The 22640-nt window shown below is 45.9% G+C and overlaps 1 protein-coding gene across 1 annotated transcript in view; it reads right to left on the reverse strand.

The window, feature by feature from the left end:
• The window catches only part of LOC132396939 (vigilin-like), a 192630-nt gene that overhangs the window by 4145 nt on the left and 165845 nt on the right, over window positions 1-22640 (reverse strand). Inside the window, exons 21-27 of the mRNA XM_059975068.1 lie at window positions 21458-21594; window positions 19706-19810; window positions 15012-15146; window positions 11290-11433; window positions 6259-6438; window positions 4058-4174; window positions 206-337 (exon numbers count right to left, since the gene is read on the reverse strand). Of these exons, the coding sequence (XP_059831051.1) occupies window positions 206-337; window positions 4058-4174; window positions 6259-6438; window positions 11290-11433; window positions 15012-15146; window positions 19706-19810; window positions 21458-21594 (950 nt within the window). The remainder of the gene's footprint in view (window positions 1-205; window positions 338-4057; window positions 4175-6258; window positions 6439-11289; window positions 11434-15011; window positions 15147-19705; window positions 19811-21457; window positions 21595-22640) is intronic.

Raw genomic sequence — 22640 nt, forward strand, 5'->3', positions numbered from 1 at the left:
CAGCCAGGGGAAACAACCATCTGTCCACCTGTCAGATTTTATGTTCACCCCAAGTAATCAATCAATCAATCGATTAGTTCACCTCTTAAGCTGGTTAACTGGCCCCAGTGACCTCTCCTGTCTCCCCAAGGCAGCCTTACCTTTGTGGAACAGGGCACTTTGGGACACAGTCCCAGCCCTCCCAGTTCCTGGCCCAAGTGCTCACCTTGTTGCAGGGGGCATTCCAAGGGGCGTCCCTGACGACAAACCCTTTCGCCGAGCCTCGGGGTTCCTCCTCCACCTTCGAGGGCGGCTTCATGTAGGCCGCCATCGTCTCCGACTCTACGATCGCCATCATCTGCACCACCGCGCCAACGAAAGCAAGAGACACCATTACCACTTCAAGATATCCCAAAGCCCCCTTTTATAGCTGCTGCCTCATGCCTCCAGAGACAAAAGTTCAAGTGTGCGCGCGCGTGTGCGTGAGTATATACACACACGTGTCTGTGTTCGCCTGCAGGTTTGCATGTCCACCCAATTCCCCCCCCCCCCCCCCACCAAATGACCATATGGGTTTCTCTCAAGGGCTTTGGTTCCATAAGACATTATGGCACAGGAGAACAATTAGACCATTTGGCCCATTGTGTCTACTTGCCATTCGATCATGCTGATTTATTATCCCTCACAACCCCATTCTCTTACCTTTTCCCTGTAAATTTTGACGGCCATACTAATCAAAAACCTATCGCCCTTTACTTTAAATATACCCAATGTCTTGGCCTCCACAGCCGTCTGTGGGAATGAAATCCACAGATTCACCACCCGGTGGTTCATATACATGTTACATATATGTTAATATAAAATATATATGTAACCTATGTTACATGTACAGTGGCCACTTTATTGGGTGCAGGTGTGGAACCCAGTAGCCATTCACTTCAAGGTTCGACGTGTTGAGCATTCAGAGATGCTCTTCTGTACACCGCTCTCGTAAAGTGCAGTTCTTTGAGTTACTGCCTCCTTGACTCAGTCTGGCTATTCCCCTCTGACCTCTCTTATTAACGAAGCGTTTTCGCCCACAGGACCGCTCCTCACTGGATGTGGGCTTTTTTTTTGCTTATCACACCATTCTCTGTAAACTCTGGATGTGAAAATCCCAGGAGATCAGCAGTTTCTCAGATACTCAAACCACCCCATCTGGCACCAACAATCATTCCACAGTCAAAGTCAGTTCGATCACATTTCTTCCCCATTCTGATATTTGGTCTGAACAAGGACTGAACTGCTGGACCATGTCTGCATGCTTTTATACATTGAGTTGCTGCCACATGATTGACTGATTAGATATTTGCATTAACGAGCAGGTGTACCTAATAAAGCGGCCACTGAGTGTATATTTTACCTGTAAATAAGGTTGCCACTCTCTGAAGATGCGTGGCGTCAGTGAGTTAATTGCCCCCTGTAAGATGTCTAGGGTGTGGGTGAAGGGTAGAGTCTGGGGGGTGGGGGAGGAGTTGATAGGAATGCAGCACGAACGGGTTACAGGGAAATGGGACTGCTATGAATGGCGGCAGAGTCTCACAGAGTTGGAGTCGCAGTGCACAGAAAAACTGATTCAGCCCATTGTTTTCATGCTAGCCCTTTTGCTCATTTAGATTTATCTCATTTGCTGCATTAGGTCTATATCAAGTCAAGTTTATTGTCATTTAACTGTATACATGGATACTGTCAAACGAGACAATGTTTCTCTGGACCAGGGAGTAAAGCACTAACACACAATAACTTAGGAAAGTAAGAGTTCAATCTACAAATGAATTATGCATAAATAAACAAGTAAAAAGTTGTAGGGTACAGAACAGATTAACCGGTGATACTTCAAATGCAGGAAGTTCAGAAGCTAAGTGGCTTGAAGGAAGAAACTGTTTTCCATCCTGACCATTCTTGTCTTTATGCATCGTAATACTTGAGGGCCTGAGAACACAGCGCTCCTGATAAATGTCCTTAATGGATGATAGGTAGGCCATTCTCACAGTCCTTTGTAGGGACTTCTGGTCCAACACTTGGTTGCTCTCATACCAGATGGAGATGCAGCTCGTCACTTTCAGTAGCGCTCCTGTAAAGTTCAGTTAGATTGGGGTGTGGGTGGGGGGAGGGAGTCTCACTTGCCTCAACCTCCTCAGGAAGTGGAGGCACTGCTGTGCCTTCTTATCTCATGCTGACCTCTCTCTGGCACCATGTTCCGGATAGCAACCTCTCTTTGTGCAAAAAAAAACCTTTCTCCTTCAAATCCCCTTTAAAAATCCCTCCTCTCATCTTAAACCTGTGCCCTCTTGCTTTGGAAAGGGCTTCAGTGTTGTGGAAATACACAGGCTGATGGGGAAGATATATCACAGCCAAACAAGTGGTGCCAGCAACTATATTCCATTTCAACCCTCTCTTTACCTCTCACTATCCTCTCTTCTCTTCCTCTTTACTGACTCTCCTCACTTCAACACTGCTCATAATTAGTTTCACCAGAGCTTCTCTGGAATTATCAGCTACCACACATTCATGGCCCTCTTCTCCGTACGAACACCAGGAAGGAGGTCGGAGACCATGGGAGCAGAATCAGGCCGTTTGGCTCATTGAATGCTCCGCCAATCCATCATGGCTGATCCATTTCCCTCTCAACTTCAGTCTCCTGCCTTCTCCCTATAAACTTTCTAATCAAGAACCCACTAACCTCTAACTTAAATGCACCCAGTGATCTGGCCTCTAAAGCAGCCTGTGACAACAAATCTCACAGATCCACCACTCTCTCCGTTCTAAATGGACGTCTCTCTATTCTGAGGCTGTACCCTCTGGTCCCAGATTCCTTCACTAAAGGAAACATCCTCTTCACATCCACTCTATCTGAGGCATGAGGACAGACACTCAATGTTTTAGGAACAGCTTCTTGTCCTCTGTCATCAGATTTCTGACTGGTCCATCAACACTGCCTCATTATTTTGCTCTCTTGCAGAATATTTTTATATACTTCTTCTCTAACATAGTAATATTTTAAGTATTGCTCTGTACTGCTGCCACAAGATACATCAATGATAACAAACCTGATTTTTTCTCTCTAATATGCCCCTTACGACCTTGCTCCTGGGTGGTTATCTAACCTAACCTCCAAATGTTTGTGTGCACGCTTGTTTCATGCAGTCCTTCTCAGGCTGAGGGTGTGAATGTTACTCAGAAATGTGCATGAAATGTCTGTCTTTAGTCCCATGTCACCAGGTTCAAGAACAGCCTCTTTCCCTTCAATGCTGGCTCTGGTCAGGGTCCAAAGGAAGTTTATGAGAATGATCCTGGGAATGAAAAGGTTAACGCGCGAGGAATATTTGACGATTCCGGGTGTGTATTTGATGGAGTTTAGAAAAATGAGGGGAGGACCTCATTGAAACCTCCCAAATAATGAATGGTCTGAATAGAGTTGGTGTGGAGTGGGAGAGTCTAGGACTAGAGGGCACAACCTCAAAATATGGGGATGAGCAGATATGGGGAGGAATCTCTTTAGCCAAAGGGTGGTGAATGTGTGGAATTTATTTCAACAGACACTGTGGAGACCAAGTCATTGGGTATATTTAAAGCAGAAGTTAACAAGTCAGGGCAGCAAAGGTTATGGTGGGGGTGGGGAGTAAGGCAGTAGAATGGGGTTGAGAGGGAAAATAAATCAGCCATGGCAGAACAGACTCAGTGGGCCGAAAGGCCTAAATCCACCCCTATGTTCATCATACGGTCAACCATTTGCTCCTTGGACCAACCTACACCCTAATCACCACCTCAGTATGGCAAGACCATGACCACTTCAAACTACACCAATGGCTTTCTTGCATTATTGTGTATAATTTATATTGAATTTCAGTTTTTCTTGTGTATGTTGTGCCTGTGGTGCTGCTGCAAGTTGGGTTTTAATGTAACTGTGCACGTGCAAGAAATAGGACTGTAACTACAATATCCGCATTCACAACTCATTTGCACACCCTTGTGTCCCACCCCAGGGCTCTGGTCCTTGGTCTTACCAGGAAATCTCAGCGAGCAAGTGGGGACTTACATATTCTTCCTCCAAGTTGAGGAGGTGATCGATGGCGTTATCGACGTTGTCAGGTAGCCCGGTCACCGTGACGCGGTTTGGGTCATCCGAGCCGGGCGGCGGGAACCGGATGTCCACCTGCAAGGAAACAGCGGGAGCATCGCCAATGAAGCGCTGGGTCAGGGGGTCGCGTGTTAGAGTGGGAAGCAGGGGTGGGTTGCACGGCCCAATGAGTGTCATCCACAATTCAGCGAGACCACGGCTTGACCTTCCCCCCTCAGCTCCATTCGAAAGATCAGCAGCACAGATCAGCCACAGTCCTACGGATGGTGGGGCAGGCTTGAAGGGCCGAGTGTCCTACGCAGACTTCTTATTTTCACAGAGAGCACACAAGAGCAGACTAACAAACTGGATAAGCATTCCAGTTTAGTCAACGTGCAGACCAGCTAAATGAACTGGGTGCCATGGTAGCAACACTATTCTAGCTCGAGGAGCTCCCGAGTTCAATCCTGGCACTGCTCTGGAAGGAGCCTCTCCCTCCTCCACATGGAATGTGTGGTTTTTCCCAGGCGCTCTGGTTTCCTCCTACAGTCCAAAGGCAAACTGGGTAGGTTAACCGGTTGTTGTAAATTGCCCCATGATTAGGTTGGGGTTAACTGGGTTTGACAGGCCGGCATGGCTCGAAGGGCCGGAAGGGCCTACTCACTAAACAAAAATAAAAACTTAAATAGCTTAAAATGATTACTGATTAATATTAATGATGACTTTCAGTAACAATCTCTGGTTCAGATTGCCTGCCTGAGTAACGCAGGCAGCATAATCCACCCATACGGATATTCTCCTTTCACCCTCTCCAGTCGGGCAGGAGGTACAGAAGCCTGAAAGCAGATACCAGTCTTCCCGTCCACCATCAGATTTCTGAATTGACAATGAACCCATGAACACTACCTCAAAGTTTCCCCCTCTCTCTTTTTGCACTATTTAATTTTTAATATATATTTCCTATTGTAATCTATAGTATGCACTGGACCATTGCTGCAAAACAACCAATTCCATGTCATAAGCCAATGATATTAAACTTGATTTTGACTCTGAGACTCTTGAATGGACGTCTTGCATGATAAATTGGACTCCTGGCCTTACAATTTACCTCGTTATGATCTTACACCGCATTGTCTGCCTGCACTGCACTCTCTCTGTAGCTGTTACACTTTATTCTGCATTGTTACTGCTTTACCTTGTTCTACTTTAATGCACTGTGTAATGATCCGATCTGTAGGAACAATATACAAGATTGTACCTCGGTAGATGAGATGAGACGAGGCCTCTGTCGGTCAGGGTCGACGTGAATGTTGTATCCTGGCTGTCTAGATACACAAGTCTGGGCAGTACGATATGAAGAGCAAGCTGTTGCCCATGTAAACAATGCAGAATAAAGCGCAACAACTACAGCGAAAGGGCAATGCAGGTAGACAATAAGGTGCAAGACTGTAATGAGGTAAAGACTCCATTTTATTGCATTAGGGAACCTCCAACATGATAGCATGAATATTGATTTCTCTTTCTGGAAAAACAAAAATCTCCTTTTTCTCTATTCTCCACGCTAACCTTTTACTTCTCAGCTGTCTATTACTTCCCCTGGGTCCCCTCCTCCTTCCCTTTCTCCTATGGTCCACTCTCCTCTCCTATCAGATCCTTTCTTTTCCAGCCTTGACCTTTCCCACCCACCTGGTTTCACCTATCACCTTGCAGCTAGCCTCTTTCCCCTCCCACTAACCTTTTAATTCAGGGAACTCATCTCCTTCCCTCTCTGTCCTGAACAAGGGTCTCGGCCAGAAATGTCAACTGTTTACTCTTTTCCATAGATGCTGCCTGGCCTGCTAAGTTCCTTCAGCATTTTATGTGGTGATGCTTTGGATTTCCAGCATCTCGTCTTTATAATTAACCACCTCCCTTCATCTGCTTCTTATTACCGAGGGATAGAAGCTGGCCTTGAGCCTGGTGGCACATGCTTTCAGACTTCTGTATCTTTTGTGCTTTATATTTCTCTGTAGATCCTTGTATTTTGCATCTTTTAAAGAAAAGATTTCCTTTTCCATAAACCTAAAATGTTTAAGTCTCAGAGTTTAAAACTCAACACTTAAACCTAAAACTCAGGGTCAGAGTCACAGAGAGCAGCTTGCGAGGGGCAGCCATCGCCCCTAGTGAACTGGGAATCTCACCTTGAACTCCTCCATGATTTTGCGGATGGCCTTGCCCCTGCCCCCGATGATGCGGGCATGCACCCGGTGGTCAAGGTTCACGTCCTCACTGACCATCTCCTCCAGGTCGGCGACAATCTTCATGATGGCGTCCCGGGCAGACTCGGTGTTTCTCTCGTAGCCTGTGATGGTGATCAGCTCCTGCCAGGAGAGGAAACTTACTTGGGTCAGCTCAGTTGGAAACACATGGGCAATGTGTCCAGGAATCCAGTCAGGGTCAGAATTAGACTTAACATCACTGACAAATGTGGAATCTGTTGTTTTGCGGTAGCAGGACTGTGCAATACATAAATCATACTAAAAATTACAGAAAAAATCTAGGGTAAAATTAAATAAGTAGTGCAAAAAGAGTCAAAAATAGTGAGGCAGTGTTTGTGGGTCCATTGTCTGTTCAGAAACCTGATGGAGGGGAAGAAACTGGTCCTGAACTATTGAGTATGTGCCTTTAGGCTCCTGTACCTCCTCTTCGATGGTAGCAGTGAGAAGAGAGCATGTCCTGGCTGATGGGGTCAGGATGGCATAAACAGATTAGATTAGTTTATTGTCATATTCCATCGATTGCTGTTATGGGGGGGTGGGGAAGAGGGATCTACTTCACAGGATCCAAAATAAGCTACAGAGAGTTGTAAACTCAGTCAGCCCCATCATGGGCACTAGCCCCTGTAGCATCCAGGACATCTTTAAGGAGCGATGCCTCAGAAAAGTGGCTTCCATCACCCAGGTCATGCCCTATTCTCATTGCTACCTTCAGGAGGGAGGTACAGAAGCCTGAAGACACACACTCAATGATTCAGGAACAGCTTCTTCCCCTCTGTCATTTGATTTCTGAATGGACGTTGAACCCATAAACACTACCTCACTATTTTTTAACTTCTATTTCTGCACTATTTATTTAATTTAATGATTTAATATATAGCATACATACCCACTCTAATGCACATTTTTCCCTCTATTATTACGTATTGCATTGTACTGCTGCGGCAAGGAGAACAAATTTCACGACATATGCCGGTGACATTAAACCTGGTTCAGATTAAGGAAACGACAGCTGGAATTTCTGGGACATGTACTGTGGAAAGAGAAGCTCGAACATCTTGCAAACTTGATAGAAGAAGTTGGGGTCGACAGGGCATGACATTCATGAGTTACATCGAGGTTTGGACAGACAAAGGTTTTGAAGAGCTTATTAGAATTTCTCAGATGAAAGAGGGATGGAAGACCGTGATCGGCCCTGTCATATGACACAGCACGTGATGACGATGGTGATGGTTGTCAGTGAAATTTCTTGTGAAGCTCAGGGAGTAAACCATGTATGTAGCAATAATGAATATAACAAACAGAAAACAATAAAAAATAAAACTACAACAATGAATACAGAAATCAGTGCTAAATAGCAGAGCTTGTAGCTGAGTCTGAGGTAGTGCAAAAGAGAATGGTAAATAACAACAACAGCATAAGTGGGAAAGATAGGGTTCAAAGAACAAGAACACGGCAGTGTCCCTGGGAAGGAGACGTGAAAGGGGTAACTAGTTCAGGAGTCTGATGGCAGTTGAGAAGTTGTCCTTGAGTTTGGGACATCTGGGCTTTCAAGCTCCCATATCGTCTCCAGAAAGTAGGAAAGAAAAACCTGAATGGCCATTTTAATTCCGATTCCCATTCCCCATCCTGACATGCTGATCCACAGCCTCCTCTTGTGCCAGAATTAGGGTGGAGGAGCAATGCCTTATATTCCGTCTGGGTAACATCCAATCTGATGATATGAATATTGATTTTTTCTTCCAGTGATTAAAATCCCTTCCTCTATTCCGCACCCTGACCTCACCTGCCTATCACTTCCTCTTGGGCCTCCCCTCCTTCCCTTTTTCCTATGGTACACACTCATCTCCTATCAGATTCTTTCTCCTCCAGCCCTTTTCCTTTCCCATCCACCTGGCTTCATCTATCACCTTTCAGCCAGTTTCCTTCCCCACCCCCCACAGGCATCTCACCCCCTTCCCTCGCAGTCTCAGCCCAAAGGCCCCGTTTACTCTTTTCCTCAGATGCTGCCTGACCTTCTGAGCTCCTCCAGCACTTTTTGTGTGTTGCAAGGGAACGGTTAGGGTGGGAGGCATCCCTGATGATATTGTTTGCCTCCTCGAAGCAGCACATGGTGAAGCTGGACTGGGTGGAAGGAAATGATAAGTCTGGGATGAATTGGGCAGTGTTTGCCACTCTCTTTAGGTTCAGTCAAGAGCAGAGAGTTCCCATACCACGTGGAGGTGCAGACCTTCAGGATACTTCTAGACTGTAGATGTTTGACAGAATCCTTGTGAACGTGCCAAACCTTCTCAGATGCCTAAGAAAGCAAATATTCTAATGTGCTTTCTTGATCACCACATCAGGAAAGGCTGCTGGTGATGTGATGCCAAGGAACTTGTGCTGTCTAACAACTCTACAGCAACACCACTGAGGAGAACAGGGCTGTGCCCTCCCTGACTACTTCCCACCTCCACCACTTCCTTAGCTCAACAACCAGCTCTTTTGTCCTGCCGAGGTCAAGGGAGGGGTTGCTGCTCTGGCTCTGCGCTCTCCTGGAGGAAGGCAAACCTGTGCGACCAGAGGCACCCCCTGGACTAGAGTGGATGAGAGGTCTGCCCCTGTACATACCGACCCACTGAATGTACAGAATCAGAATTAAGTTTAATATCACTGGCATATGTGGTGACATTTGTCCACTTTGCAGCAGCAATACAATGCTAGATAGAGATATAAATTAATTAACCGCAGTAAGTAGATATATATGTATATTAAATAGTTAAATTAAAAATAGTGCAAAAACAGAAAAAATAGTGAGGTTGTGCTCATGGGTTCAATGTCCATTTAGGAATCGGATTGCAGAGGGGTAGAAGCTGTTCATGAATCACTGAGTGTGTGCCTTCAGGCTCCTGTACCTCCTTCCTGATGGTAAAAAAATCAAAGAGGGCATGTCCTGGGTGACAGGGTCCCTAATGACATTGACTTGCTGAGGCACCGCTCCTTGACAATGTCTTGGAGACTACAGAGGCTAGTGCCCATGATGGAGATGACTAATTTTACAGCTTTCTGTAGCATCTTACGATTCTGCACAGTAGTCCCACCCACCGCCATCCCACTCCCCAGCAGAGGGTGATGCAACCTGTCAGAATGTTCTCCATGGTACATCTGTAGAAGTTTTTGAATCTGCTCAAACTCCTAATAAATATAGCCTTTGTCTTGCCTTCTTTATAGTTACATTGATATGTTGGGTTCAGATTAGATCCTCAGAGATACTGACATGCAGGAACTTGAAATTGCTCACTCTCTCCACTTCTGATTCCTCTGTAAGGAATGTCTATGTTTGTGTGTGAGCTTTGCCTACATTTCTGATTTACGGTAGTCCATCTGCCTGGCCACTAACAGGCTATCTTTAAAAATGTTTGTTTTTATCTTTGACCCTCTGCTCCCTTGTTTCACTCACACAAGGCTGCTGTTCAGGCCTTGTTCGGGGACCCCTGACTGACCCCTTGTCACTTCTCTCCCTCTTCAAACCTCCCTCACGGTCCGAGGAGTGTTCCTAAAACATTTTTTCTCGTTTGCCTCAGATTTCTGAGTGATGTCCCTGTGTTGCTAAGTATCAAATTTTGTTTGCTAACATAGTGGCCTCTTATGACTTTTCTCTTTTAAGAGTACCTTATAAAGTAGCTCAACACCAAAAATATCATCTGTATATAATCCTCATTTCTCAGCTCTGAGTATCTCTCTTGGGTCTAACATATTGGTGCAATCAAAATGGCAGAGACTATGCAACACACACAAAATGCTAAGGCAGCATCTAAGGATCTAGTTGATGCTTCAGGCCGAGACCCTTCATCAGAACTGGAAAGGAAGAGAGAAGTCAGAAGATGGGGGGACGGGAGGAAGAAGTACAAGGTGGCAGGTGATAGGTGGAACCAAGAGAGAGGGAGGGGTGAAGTAAAGAGCTGGGAAGTTGACTGATGAAAGGGATAAAGGGTTGGAGAAGGGGGAATCTGATAGGAGAGGGCAAAAGACCATGGAAGAAAGGGAAGGGTGAGGAGCACCACATGGAGGTGTTGGGCAGGTAAGGAGAAGAGCTGAGAAGGGGAAACTGGAATGGTGAATGGGGGCAATTACTAGAAGTTCAAGAAATCAATGTTCATGCCATTATGTTGGAGACTACCGCCAGTCCATGGCCTCCTCAACTACTACGATGAGGCCACACTCAGGTTGGAGGAGCACTACACTGCCCATCCATCGAGATGTTCCCACAACCAATGATTTCACTTTCAAGGACTCTTTTATCTCACATCATTATATTCTTGTTATGTATTGCTATTTATTTATATTTGCATTTACAGTTCATTGTCTTCTGCACTCTGGTTGATCTTACATTGATCCTGTTATAGTTACCAAGCCCACAGGACAATGAATCTCAGGGCTGTACGTGGTGACATATATATACTTTGGTAATAAAATTTACATTTGAAATTCTACTTTGAACTTTGCAGTACAGTAGAAGCCCAATAATCTGGCTCAATACACAATAAACAATCTGCTAGAGGAACTCACTGGGGGTTGGGGTGGGGGGGGAAGGAGGAGTGGAGAAGGAATAGTCAACATTGTGGGCCGAAACCCTGCACCAGGGCTGAGAGAGGAGAGGAGAGATGGTCAGTATGGGGGGGAAAGAGGAGTGGTGAGACGGGGATTATGGACTAAAGAGGGGTGAAAGATGACAGTCAGGTTATGCCAGGGAGGGGAATGGGATGGATGACGGGTAGATTATAGACAGAGAGAGACATAAATAAGAGAAGCGAGGTAGAAGGTATAGATCTTTCATAATTTTGTGCACTTTTATCCCCTTTTGCTCTGAGAATAACCAACACACCCTCCTCAAAGGTAAGATGTATCTGTATGCAAAAACTCATTCAATCAAGCCTCTGTAGCGATGGGGAAGTGTTACCACCAGTCCAGGGTTACCTGATTTTCATCGCCTTTGTCGGGAAACTGGATGTTGACATCATGGTCTTTCCGAATCTGCGAAATGACAGCTCCTTTCCTTCCAATGATCTTTGGGTGGTACTTGGGATCGACTGAGATGGTCAGCTTAAAGCCCCGTAAAGCCTAGAGGAAATATCGCAATGTTACCAAGAGGGTGGGGGGGGGGGGGGGGGTTGGTTTCAAGTCCCACTCTGGATTAACATACTAGACCCCCAAAATGTTCCATTATGGAACAAACTTAATCTGATTTTCATTAGAATGACCACCAGGCTCCTGAACAGGCATGGATAACTTCACTCACCTCAACACTAAGCTGGCCTATGGACTCACTTTCAAGGATGCTACAACATGTGTTCTTAGTTTTATTTAACATATTGAATTGTTTGTCTTCTTTTACACATTGTCAGTCTTTATGCATAGTTTTTCATTGGTACTATTGTATTGTTTTGTTCTCCTGTGAATGCCTGCAAGTAAATTAATCTCAGGGCAGCAACAGATCGATCTCTAATCTATCTTTCTGCATACAGTGTGGAATCAGCTCTTCTGGCCCTTTGGGCTGCGCCACCTCAATTTAATCACAATTACAATGACCAATCAATCTGATTCAGATTCATTTATTGATCACATACACATCGAAACAGACAGTGAGATGCGTCATTTATGTTAACCACCAACACCACCTAATGATGCGATGGGAGCTGTCCGCGAGTGATGCCACATGTTCCGTCATTTCCTCAAAAGACATTGGAGGCAGAGACTTTGAATACTTTTCAGGCAGAGTTTGTTTGATAGGTGAGACAGGAAGCACTTAGACATAGCTGAACAGGCAAGGAATGGAGGGATTATAATCTATTCACAGGCACTTGTGCAGTTTAAATTGGCATCATACACAGCACAAATATGGTGGGCCAAAGGACCAGCTCCAATGCCATATTATCTGATGTGAGGGATCTCCAGTTCCCTTTGAGCTGGATGACTGATTCTATGCCCAACATCTTCCCCGACAGCAAGGGAACACATAGCAGTAAAACCTTGAGCTACCAGATCCAGACATTATGGAATGCACCTCCCAAACCACTCTATGGGTGTCAGGATGGAGCTATGTCCCTAGCACCCCCAATAAGGGTCACGTGAAGCCATGGGTTCAGGTGGTGGATGGTCGTATGAGCAGCCGGTGCAGATCGCAAGTCCTGGTTATCTAACATCAGGTTATCTAACATCTTATGAGTACTGATAATGGCAGGGGTCACCCGTTTTGTAAAGACACTGCCCAGATGAAAGCAAATGGCAAAGCACTTCTGTAGAAAAATTTGCCAAGTACTATCATGGTCACCGAAAGACCATAATCATCCACGTCACATATGACACCAGCATATAACGAACGAACACAACCTCTTTGCCTCCACCCCTCTCTTCTTCATAACACACATTTGAGGCTGATATTTGAACCAGTCCTTCAACATCTGTGATTCACTATTTATTTTTCCTGATACCAGCTCCTGCACTGCAGGGTCCCTGCGTGCCTCAACATAGACAAATGTACAAATCGCAGACATCCCACCCTGCAAAAACTCATGTCAGGGAGGTAGCACCCCCGCCCCTCGCCGACCTCCAAGTGTGTATGTAATACTTCATTTAGTGATTTTGTCTAATCTGTAAACTAAGTTGGGTATATGCAGAAAATATGACCTAAAAATATGTATTTATATTATATTATCATGGAATTTAAATAACGTTACCTATGCTAATGAACGAATGACACCTGTTAAACTCACCTCAGCATATCTTTTACATTTTAACCCACCATGGCCAATAGAAAAGTCACTGTTGCAAACAGTGCAGCGAGCAACACTGTCATTATTTTTGAGGTTGACTGTAAAGCCCACCCACAGAGAAAACTGATAGGCCTACTTAGCATGAAGACAGACCAATCAGGATGCTCCCTCCCCTGTCAAAAAAATCGATTTCTGGGATAGTTTATATAACTTGTGGGCGTCAGGGAGCCGCTATCAATATGCGGGAAACTCCCAGAACTTCCGGGACAGGTGGGATGTCTGACAAATCAGGAAGAGGAATCAACTATTCAGTTCGATCTTGGATAATCCAGCAGCAGCCTCTGCCACCCTTTACCCACTCTGTCCATCAAGAATCTATTGATCACTGCCTTAAAAAGATTCACAAAACTCTGCTTCCACCCGCTTCTGAGGCGAAGAGTAAGACTGCAGCCATCCGAGAGATAGAAAATTCACGTCAGCTTTTTAAAATGGATGGCCCCTTATTTTCAAGGACCAAGGATCAAATTTATTTGTGGGTGACTCCCTTGGATGTTTCTCTGATGATCACAAGACCCTGTTGGACATTAATAACGTAAAATGCCTCAGGCCTGTTTCCCTTGTTTGGTGGCGCGACAGACAGTGTGGGGAGTTGCCTGGCTTCGATTGTAGTGAGTCCACTAGGCCCCAAGCTGCAGGCTTGCCTACTACTGCAGTCCAGGAGAGGAGATGCTGGAGACAGGGTAGCATGGTGACCGTGGTTGATTGGGGGCAGGCCACCCCTGTTGGTGCTGCCCTCCAGTGTTCAACTGATGGAATGACATGCTGGATTGTGTGCATACCATCAATTTGCCCGACATGTTGCTCAAGTCAAGTACTTTTTATTGTCATTTCGACCATAACTGCTGGTGCAGTACACAGTAAAATCAAGACAATGTTTTTCAGGACCATGGTGTTACATGAAACAATACAAAAACTACACTGAACTACGTAAAACAACACAAAAACTACACTAGACTACAGACCTACCCAAGACTGCATAAAGTGCACAAAACAGTGCAGGCATTACAATAAATAATAAACAAGACAATAGGCACAGTAGAGGGCAGTAAGTTGGTGTTAGTCCAGACTCTGGGTATTAAGGAGTCTGATGGCTTGGGGGAAGAAACTGTTACATAGTCTGGTTGTGAGAGCCCAAATGCTTTGGTGCCTTTTGCCAGATGGCAGGAGGGAGAAGAGTTTGTATGAGGGGTGCATGGGGTACTTCATAATGCCGCTTGCTTTGCAGATGCAGCGTGTGGTGTAAATGTCCGTGATGGCGGGAAGAGAGACCCCGATGATCTTCTCAGCTGACCTCATTATCCACTTCAGGGTCTTGCGATCCCAGATGGTGTAATTTCCAAACCACAGTGACGCAGCTGCTCAGGATGCTCTCAATACAACCTCTGTAGAATGTGGTGAGGATGCTCATATATATACATATATATTTTGGTTTTTTTTAACATGACTGTGTTTTTCAGCTTGCTACTTTGAATGTGCTGCGTATGCTTTGCACCTTGGCCCCAGAAGAACACTGTTTCGATTGTGGTGGTGCATTGGTACAAGAGGTTAAAGTAGAGATATGGAATAAAATGTGAATACATAAGTACTGGCATGTATTTACAATATAAACAGCAATATTAAATGTGGTTTGATGTCTAATTCTAGATTTTAAGGGGAAACTTCCTCTTCATATCCACCCATTGAGACCTCTCAGGACTTTTGAGAGGGAGATGTTCATTTGGCAGTGACGGGCAGAGACTTGTACATTGAATGATGACCAACATGTGGCAGAGTTTTATCTCGCACTCTCCCCACGCACTACAAACCTGGTTAACCTGGAGCAGTTGCGGTGGCTTCTACGCGGCAGCTGGGGGCTTGGGGACTTACCCGGTCCTCCTGCTCCGCCTGCAGCTCTCTGACCCGCTCCAGGACCCCGGCCCGAGCTCGCTCCAGGTTGGCCGTCAAGCCCGTGATCTTGATGACATCGGACTGTTGGTCTGGAGGGGGTACTGCGATATTCACCTGCAAAAGGTGGGGCAGAAGGTGTTTGCTAGATTATTGAGTAAATTTAGAGTAACACTACCTTCATGGGCCTAAAGACCCACACTCAGTGCATTAGGAATAGCTTTACCCCCTTGGCTATCAGATTTCTCAACGGTCTACATCACTATTTTGCTTCTACACCATTTATTTTTGTAACTTATAGTCATTTTTATGCCTTGCAAGGTACTGCTGATGCACAGCAACAAACTTCATGACACAGTAAACCTGATTCAGATACAGTACAGAAGCAGGTTTCTCGGACCACCACAACACCCATGCCAAGCCCTCTCTGCTCATCCTATTCTGCATATTTGGTTTATTCTGCCCTTGAGGCAACTGATTGTTTCTAAGCTTTTATTTTGAGTTTCAGACCTGTATTAGGTCACTTCCTGTGCAGCCAGGAAGTAGGAAAGCATTTCGATTGGCAAAAAGCCAGAGGTTTGTGATGGGAGTTAAAGAAGTTTCTACCTGTTGTTTACCCAGCAAAAGCCTTGCTTGTAAGTGGTAACCACGAGGAAATCTGCAGATGCTGGAAATTCAAACAACAATACACACAAAATGCTGGTGGAACACAGCAGGCCAGGCAGCATCTATAGGGAGAAGCACTGTCGACATTTCGGTTAGTCCTGACGAAGGGTCTCGGCCCGAAACGTCGACATCGCTTCTCCCTATAGATGCTGCCTGGCCTGCTGTGTTCTACCAGCATTTTGTGCTTGTAAGTGGTGTTATGTTTAGAAGTTAATCTAAAAATATCAATAAGATTTTGCTAAATATTTTTGAGTTTACTAGACACTAACCCAGATGCTAATGGTTTACACATATTATTTAACTGTAGTACTTACTTGTCAGAATCTTATAATATTTAGCTGGAGGAAACTTAATTACGTTCTTACTTATCTGTGTATATTTACTTGTGTAAATGGAAGAAGCATCGTTGTTTTTCAGTTTCACCCCTTATTCACCAAGTCATGCCACCACTGAGTCTGCAATAAAACCAAGGAGCACGGAGACTACATCCTGACTCTCATGTCATCTTCGAGTGGAGTTTGGCTTACTGTCTAGTTGATGTTACAACACCTCAGTGAGGGCAGTACCAACACAGCATTCTCCGGTGCGTAAGTGCCCATAAGTGGTGTCTAAATTCTGCTTATATATTGTGATTGTATCTGATCCCATAGGTGGCACCTGCCACATGTCAGCCACTTTCTTATCCCTCAGATCCCCTTTAGAACTCCTTCCTCCCACCTTAAACCCCTGTCCTCTTGTTTTAATATAGGTATTGGTTTATTATTGTCACGTGTACAGTGCTGTGGAAAAGTCTTAGGCACATAGTACATAGGGTGCCTAAGACTACTATGCAGTACTGTATTTGTAAATGTGGAGAGGAGAGTGAGTTTCTAAATCTGGCAGGAGCCAAGCTTGTTGGTAACGGTGAGGGTGGAGCGCCACGCGAGGGGTGTGGGACAGGTGGCAGAGGAGTCCCAAGGGCAGGGGATGGGGGTGATACTAGGCAAGGTCATTTGATTCCAAACAAATGGTTTATTATTACAGAATGTCTCTCTAGTGCTTCCCGGCCCCTCTCTTCCCCCCCTCCCCAACCATGATTCCCCTCTCCCTGCCCCCTTCCCACCCTCAGTCCATAACAGAAACCCATGTCAGAATCAGGTTCTTCATCACTCACATGTGTCATGAAATTTGTTATTTTTGGGGGACAGCCGTACAGTGTAATACATAATCTTGTATCAAGATACAGTTAAAAGCTGGCCTTGCATACTGTTCATGCAGATCAAATCATTACACGTTGGATTGAGGTAGAACAAGGTAAAACAACAATGGAATACAGAGTAAAGTGCACAAATCACTGACCAAGTATAGTGCAGGAGAACAATAAGGTGCAAGATTATAACCAGGTAGATTGTGAGGCTGAGAATCTATTTTATTGCACAAGAAGGCCATACAGAGTCTGTTAACAGTGGGGTGGAGCCTGGTGGCATGGGCTTTCAGGCTTGTGTATCTTTTGCCCAGTGGGGGAGGGAAGAGAGAATGCCCAGGGTAGGTGGGGTCTTTGATCATGCTGGCTGCTTTAACGAGGCAGTGAAAGATGTAGAGAGTCCACACTTCTATTGATCCAATCGTTGCCTCTCCTAATCTTATACCCTTCAGGTCACCCCTTAGCCTCCTTTGCTCCAGGGTAAACAAGCCCAGCATGTCCAATCAATCCCCATCACTAAAGTTTCTCCAGTCCAAACAAGACCCTGGTGCTATTATACTGCCTTGTCCTGACAGCACCACCAAGTGGCCTGCAGTCCAACCTGATGTTCAACTTAAAGTTATAGAGAGATATAACACAGAAACAGGCCCTTTGACCCACTGAGACTGTGCTGACCCATCAACCACATCTGTAACCTTTCAACCCTCACCACCTGGAACATACCCTTTTCTCATTACTACCTCAAGAGGGCTTTAAGGACCCTCCCCATCTGGGACATACTCTCTTCTCATTACTACCATCAGGGAGGAGGTACAGAAGCATGAAGCTGCACACTCAACAATTCAGTAACAGCTTCTTCCCCTCTGCCACTGGAACCCACGAACACCAACACATTACTCCATTTTTTGCACAATTTACTTTTACACTGTACTGCTATCAAAAAAAAAACACCAACAGGTTTTACGACATATGTCAGTGATAATAAACCTGATTCTGAGTCTTGGGCAGTGTGAGAAGGATCAGATCTGGAATATAAATGGCTGCAGTATGACCACCAGCCACTTGGTGCTGCTGCTGTGCAGGGCAAGTCAATATCACAGCAAACCTTGTGAGAAAGAGCATCTTCGTGTGATGCAGGCTATTCTGCCCATCAAATCCATGCCAGTTGTCAGCAAAGCAATCCCCCTTTTCTATCTTGGCACCCCTGGAAACCATGCTCCCTCAGATGTTTAAAATCCACTTTAGGGGATTTGTACATACATAACTGGCCCTGCATTTACTGCCCTTGGGAAGGTGGCAGTGAGCTGCCTTCCTGAATGGCTGCTGCACGTTCAGAGATATTCTGGAATTTGGGCACAGAGTAAACATTAACTTCAGCAACCAATCTTTAGACCTGAATGTGGATTGATGATTAAATTTAAAATGCAGCCGTTTCCTGGAGCTGTGGATGCGAACGAGGAGCTGTGAAAGATGTATGAAGTTCAAAGGAAGCATTGTGGATATATTGTAACTATAGATCTTCAAGCATATCAAATATCATGTAATATCGTATCAAACAGGTCTCTTCCTCTGAAAGGGTCTCAATATGACGCCTGTCGCTCATCATTGTTGAAAAAAACACTTCTATATCCAATAGCTTCAGTGTCTCTCTGGTGACTCTGTTCACGTTACAACACCTAGAGTGTAATGGAAGAGACACTCCCACAGTAGGGATCAAGTTCCAGGATTTAGAACTAGCACCAACAAGTGATTCTCTTGAATTTCTACAGGTTTGCTATAGACGGGTTATACTTTGTAAACACGAGATTCTGCAGATGCTGGAAATCCAGAGCAACACACACGAAGTGCTGGAGGAACTCAGCAGGTTAGGCAGGATCTATGGAAATGAATAGACAGTCACTCGTTCAGGTTGAGACCCTTCAATAAGGGACCGATGCCAGAATAAAAAGGTAGGAGGAGGAGAAAGAGAACAAGCTAGGTGATAGGGTGAAGCCAGGTGGGTGGGAGAGGGGAGATGAAGTAAGAAGCTGGGAGGTCATGTGTGGAAAGCCTGCTGTGGTAACAGCTCTGACCGGCTGAACTTGTGGAGAATAGATTGCTCAGCCCATCACATTTCCTTCCATCCAGTCTAAATACAGCGCTTCAAGTGTATTGGGTGCTAGACTCCTCGAGCCTTACTAATTTTTATCGATGCACCATAGAAAATATTCGGTCTGGGCAGATAATGGATTGGTATGACAACTGGTCTGCACATGACTGCAAGAAACTGCTGAGAGCTGAGGACTAGCTCAGCACATCACAGGGAACAACCTCCCCTCCATGGACTCTGTCTATAGGTCTCACCATCTCAGTAAAGCAGTCAGCATAATCAAAGACCCTCTACCCACTCTCCCATCACAGGAGATACAAAAGCACATACCAGCAGGCTCAAGGACAACCTTTAACTGGTTTAAGACTTATTATATATAGCTCACTTGCTCCATAAGATGGACTCTTGAAGTCACATAGTTCAAAGTACATCTATCATCGACGTATGTATCCATTACACAACCTTGAGATTCATCTAACAGGCTGCCACAAAACAAAGAAACTCAAAGGAACTCATATAAAAAAAAAGACCTGCAAGCACCCAACGTACAGAGAGAAGGATGTGCTGAGCTGTGTCCAAAACACACTGAGGTTTCTTGTGGTTATGTGCAGAGCAGTTGCCGTGATTTGATCTGTATGAAAAATGTGCAGATAAGCTTTGCGCTCTATTTTTGGTACATATATAAGTGACAATAATGGTTGGTTTACTGGTTTCCAACCTTATGCATTCTGTACATACCTCGTATTCTTCCATCATTTTGCGAATGCCGCTGCCCTTCTGCCCGATGATGTACCGATGCAGGTCAAATGGAACTTCAAGATCCACAGTGACAGGGACCAGGGCCTGGGCAACACAAGAGCTGAATCAGGCTCAGCCTAAAGGATTGTCCTTCACTCAAAAAACACGCACGCCATATTACTTTGATGCTCAGCAGATAAGCAGTGACAGCCCTCGTCTCTCAAATCAAAACTTCACCCAGGGCAAGGATAGAATGGGTCAGACACAGAGTGAAGCTCCATCTACACTGTCCCATTACACACTCCCAGCATCAGACACAGAGTGAAGCTCCCTCAACACTGTCCCATCACACACTCCCAGGGTCAGACATAGAGTGCAGCTCCCTCTACACTGTCCCATCACACACTCCCAGGGTCAGACACAGAGTGAAGCTCCATCTACACTGTCCCATTACACACTCCCAGGGTCAGACATAGAGTGAAGCTCCCTCTACACTGTCCCATCACACACTCCCGGGGTCAGACACAAAGTGAAACTCCCTCCACATTGTCCCATCACACACTCCCAGGGTCAGACACAGAGTGAAGCTCCCTCCACACTGTCCCATCACACACTCCCAGGGTCAGACACAGACTGAAGCTCCCTCTACTCTGTCCCATCACACACTCCCAGGATCAGACACAGAGTGAAGCTCCCTCTACACTGTCCTTTCACAGTCCCAAAGCACAGCGTAGAGAGGTCTCTACACCCATCACACAACTAGCAAGAGGAGCTTTCAGAGATGATCGTTCTTTATAGGAGACTTCCTCAGCAAGTTTGACAACTGATTTTTGTTGGCTCATGTTGTCATGGACCTTGATGAGTCTGTATTCCGTGTACACAAAGAAGGCAAGAGATTACAGGCTCTCAGTGACTATTTTAGGGACCTACCCTCTAGGTGGCACACTTCACCTCTAAAGCTCCTGGTCTTTGGCAGCTGTTATGGAGGGAGGATAGGTTTGGGAATCTCATCAGTCTGTTCTGAGCCTTGCTGAGTAGGTCCTGTTTGAAAATGACCACATTTTCCAACCTTGTGCTCTGCCTGGCCATCTTCCAAGGTTACGGCCCCATGTGGGTGTCCCTGGGGAATGAGTACAGGGCAGCACAATAGCATACGCTATTACAGCGCCAGTGATCCAGGTTCAATTCTTCTGCTGTCTGTAAGGAATTTGTACGTTTTCCCCGTGACCACAAGATTCCCATCAGGTGCTCTGGTTTCCTCCCACATTCCAAACAGATAGGACGAGTGAGTTGTTGGCATTGGAAGGGTGATGACACTGGCAGGCTGCCCCTCACCCACCACCCCCATATTCAGCCTCAGACTATGGTGGTTATTGACACAAATTGTGCATTTCACTACATGTTTTGATGTACATATGACAAATAAAACTAATCTTTATCTCTATTTGATCTTTACATGATGTTTACTGGATTACACAGCGCACACGTGCACACACACACACACAGAGTTAGATGACAATAAACTTGAATTTGAAATTGTGGCTGGGTTGGAGGGACGTCAGGAGAGCTGGATTTCCTCTTTTCTGTCCTGGAAGTTCCCCTCCAGACTGGGCCATGATGGACGACGGTACCCCAGGAATCTCAGAATAGCCTGAAAGGTGGCAGACGCCAGCCGCCTAACTCTCAGGCACTGGTGAGATACCGGGACCAGGACAGCAGGCCCTTGGTTGCCTGGCTGACGGTTTGACCTACCAGCAATGCTTCACGAGCTGCCTCGCACTTCTCCTTCCGGCCCGAGATCACGATGACGTTACACTTCCTGGGAGGGTGCTCCGTCTCCCGAAGGTCGGAGCTCAGGTCACCGTTCTCCTGAGGGTGCAGGTCTGGACCTGTTTAACAGATACCAGCACTGGTCAGACTGCCCCCATCACATTAGGCAGAGAGAGACTGGCACGTTAGACTATCCCTGTCTTGGCAGCCTGTGCCTCTGTTTGATTATATGTTTCAGGCTCCTTAAGGTTTTTATAGCCGGGGTGGTAACGGGATCAAGTTCTCCTACCTCTTAAATACTCCCAATGGCGTGTGCCTCAAATAGCGTCTGACAGCCAAGCCCAGCTCCTGGCCTTCACGTGTAGCTTAGCTACTAAGCCCGGTGATTTTATTTCTACTGACAGGAGAAGGGACAAAGGTGGGTTACTAACACCTTAAAGCCAGTTGCTTCGGGCAGATGGGGCTCGTCAGCTGTGGTTGGCAGCTCACCTAGGAGAAGGAAAACTCTGATCTCAAACCTCCGTTGCCTTGCGGCTACACCCACTCACGGGGAAGGTTTCAGGAGTAAGCCCCGAGGGAAAAATCTGGAGCTGGAGTCCCTCAGGCTGTCCTACATTGAGTTCAACATTGACTGGCAACCCCTGATGTCAAACTGTATCGGTATCCGCTGTCCCTCTGGATTCAGCAGCTGCATGGAGAGAGGGAGCTTGCTCTCCATATCGTACTGCCCAGGCTTGCTTATCTACACAGCTAGGACACAACATCCATAGATGACTCTGAGTGACGGTGGCCTCACGTTTACATGCCTGCGTGTCATAAGCCCATCTCTAGGGCCAAAAACAGCCTTCCTCTCCCAGCATTCACAGCTCCCTGGTGCTGACCTGCTGAGTTCCTCCAGGTGGGTGTGTGTTTTAATCTGGTTTCCACTGGTTTTTAATGATGCACCAAACAACATCGAAGGAGGTCCTTTGGACACACCAACCATTCAACACCCGTTTACACTGACCCTACAGTAACTCCGTTGTATTCCGTCAGGTCCGACTCCTCACCTACACACTTGGAGGAAATGTACAACAAGCAATTAACCCACCACCCTGCACATCTTTGGGAGGTAGGGGAAAAGCCAAACTGTCACAGGGAGAGCATATAAATTTGATGTGTTCTC

This window comes from Hypanus sabinus, chromosome 7, assembly GCF_030144855.1.
Source record: "Hypanus sabinus isolate sHypSab1 chromosome 7, sHypSab1.hap1, whole genome shotgun sequence".
Classification (NCBI taxonomy): Eukaryota; Metazoa; Chordata; class Chondrichthyes; order Myliobatiformes; family Dasyatidae; genus Hypanus; species Hypanus sabinus.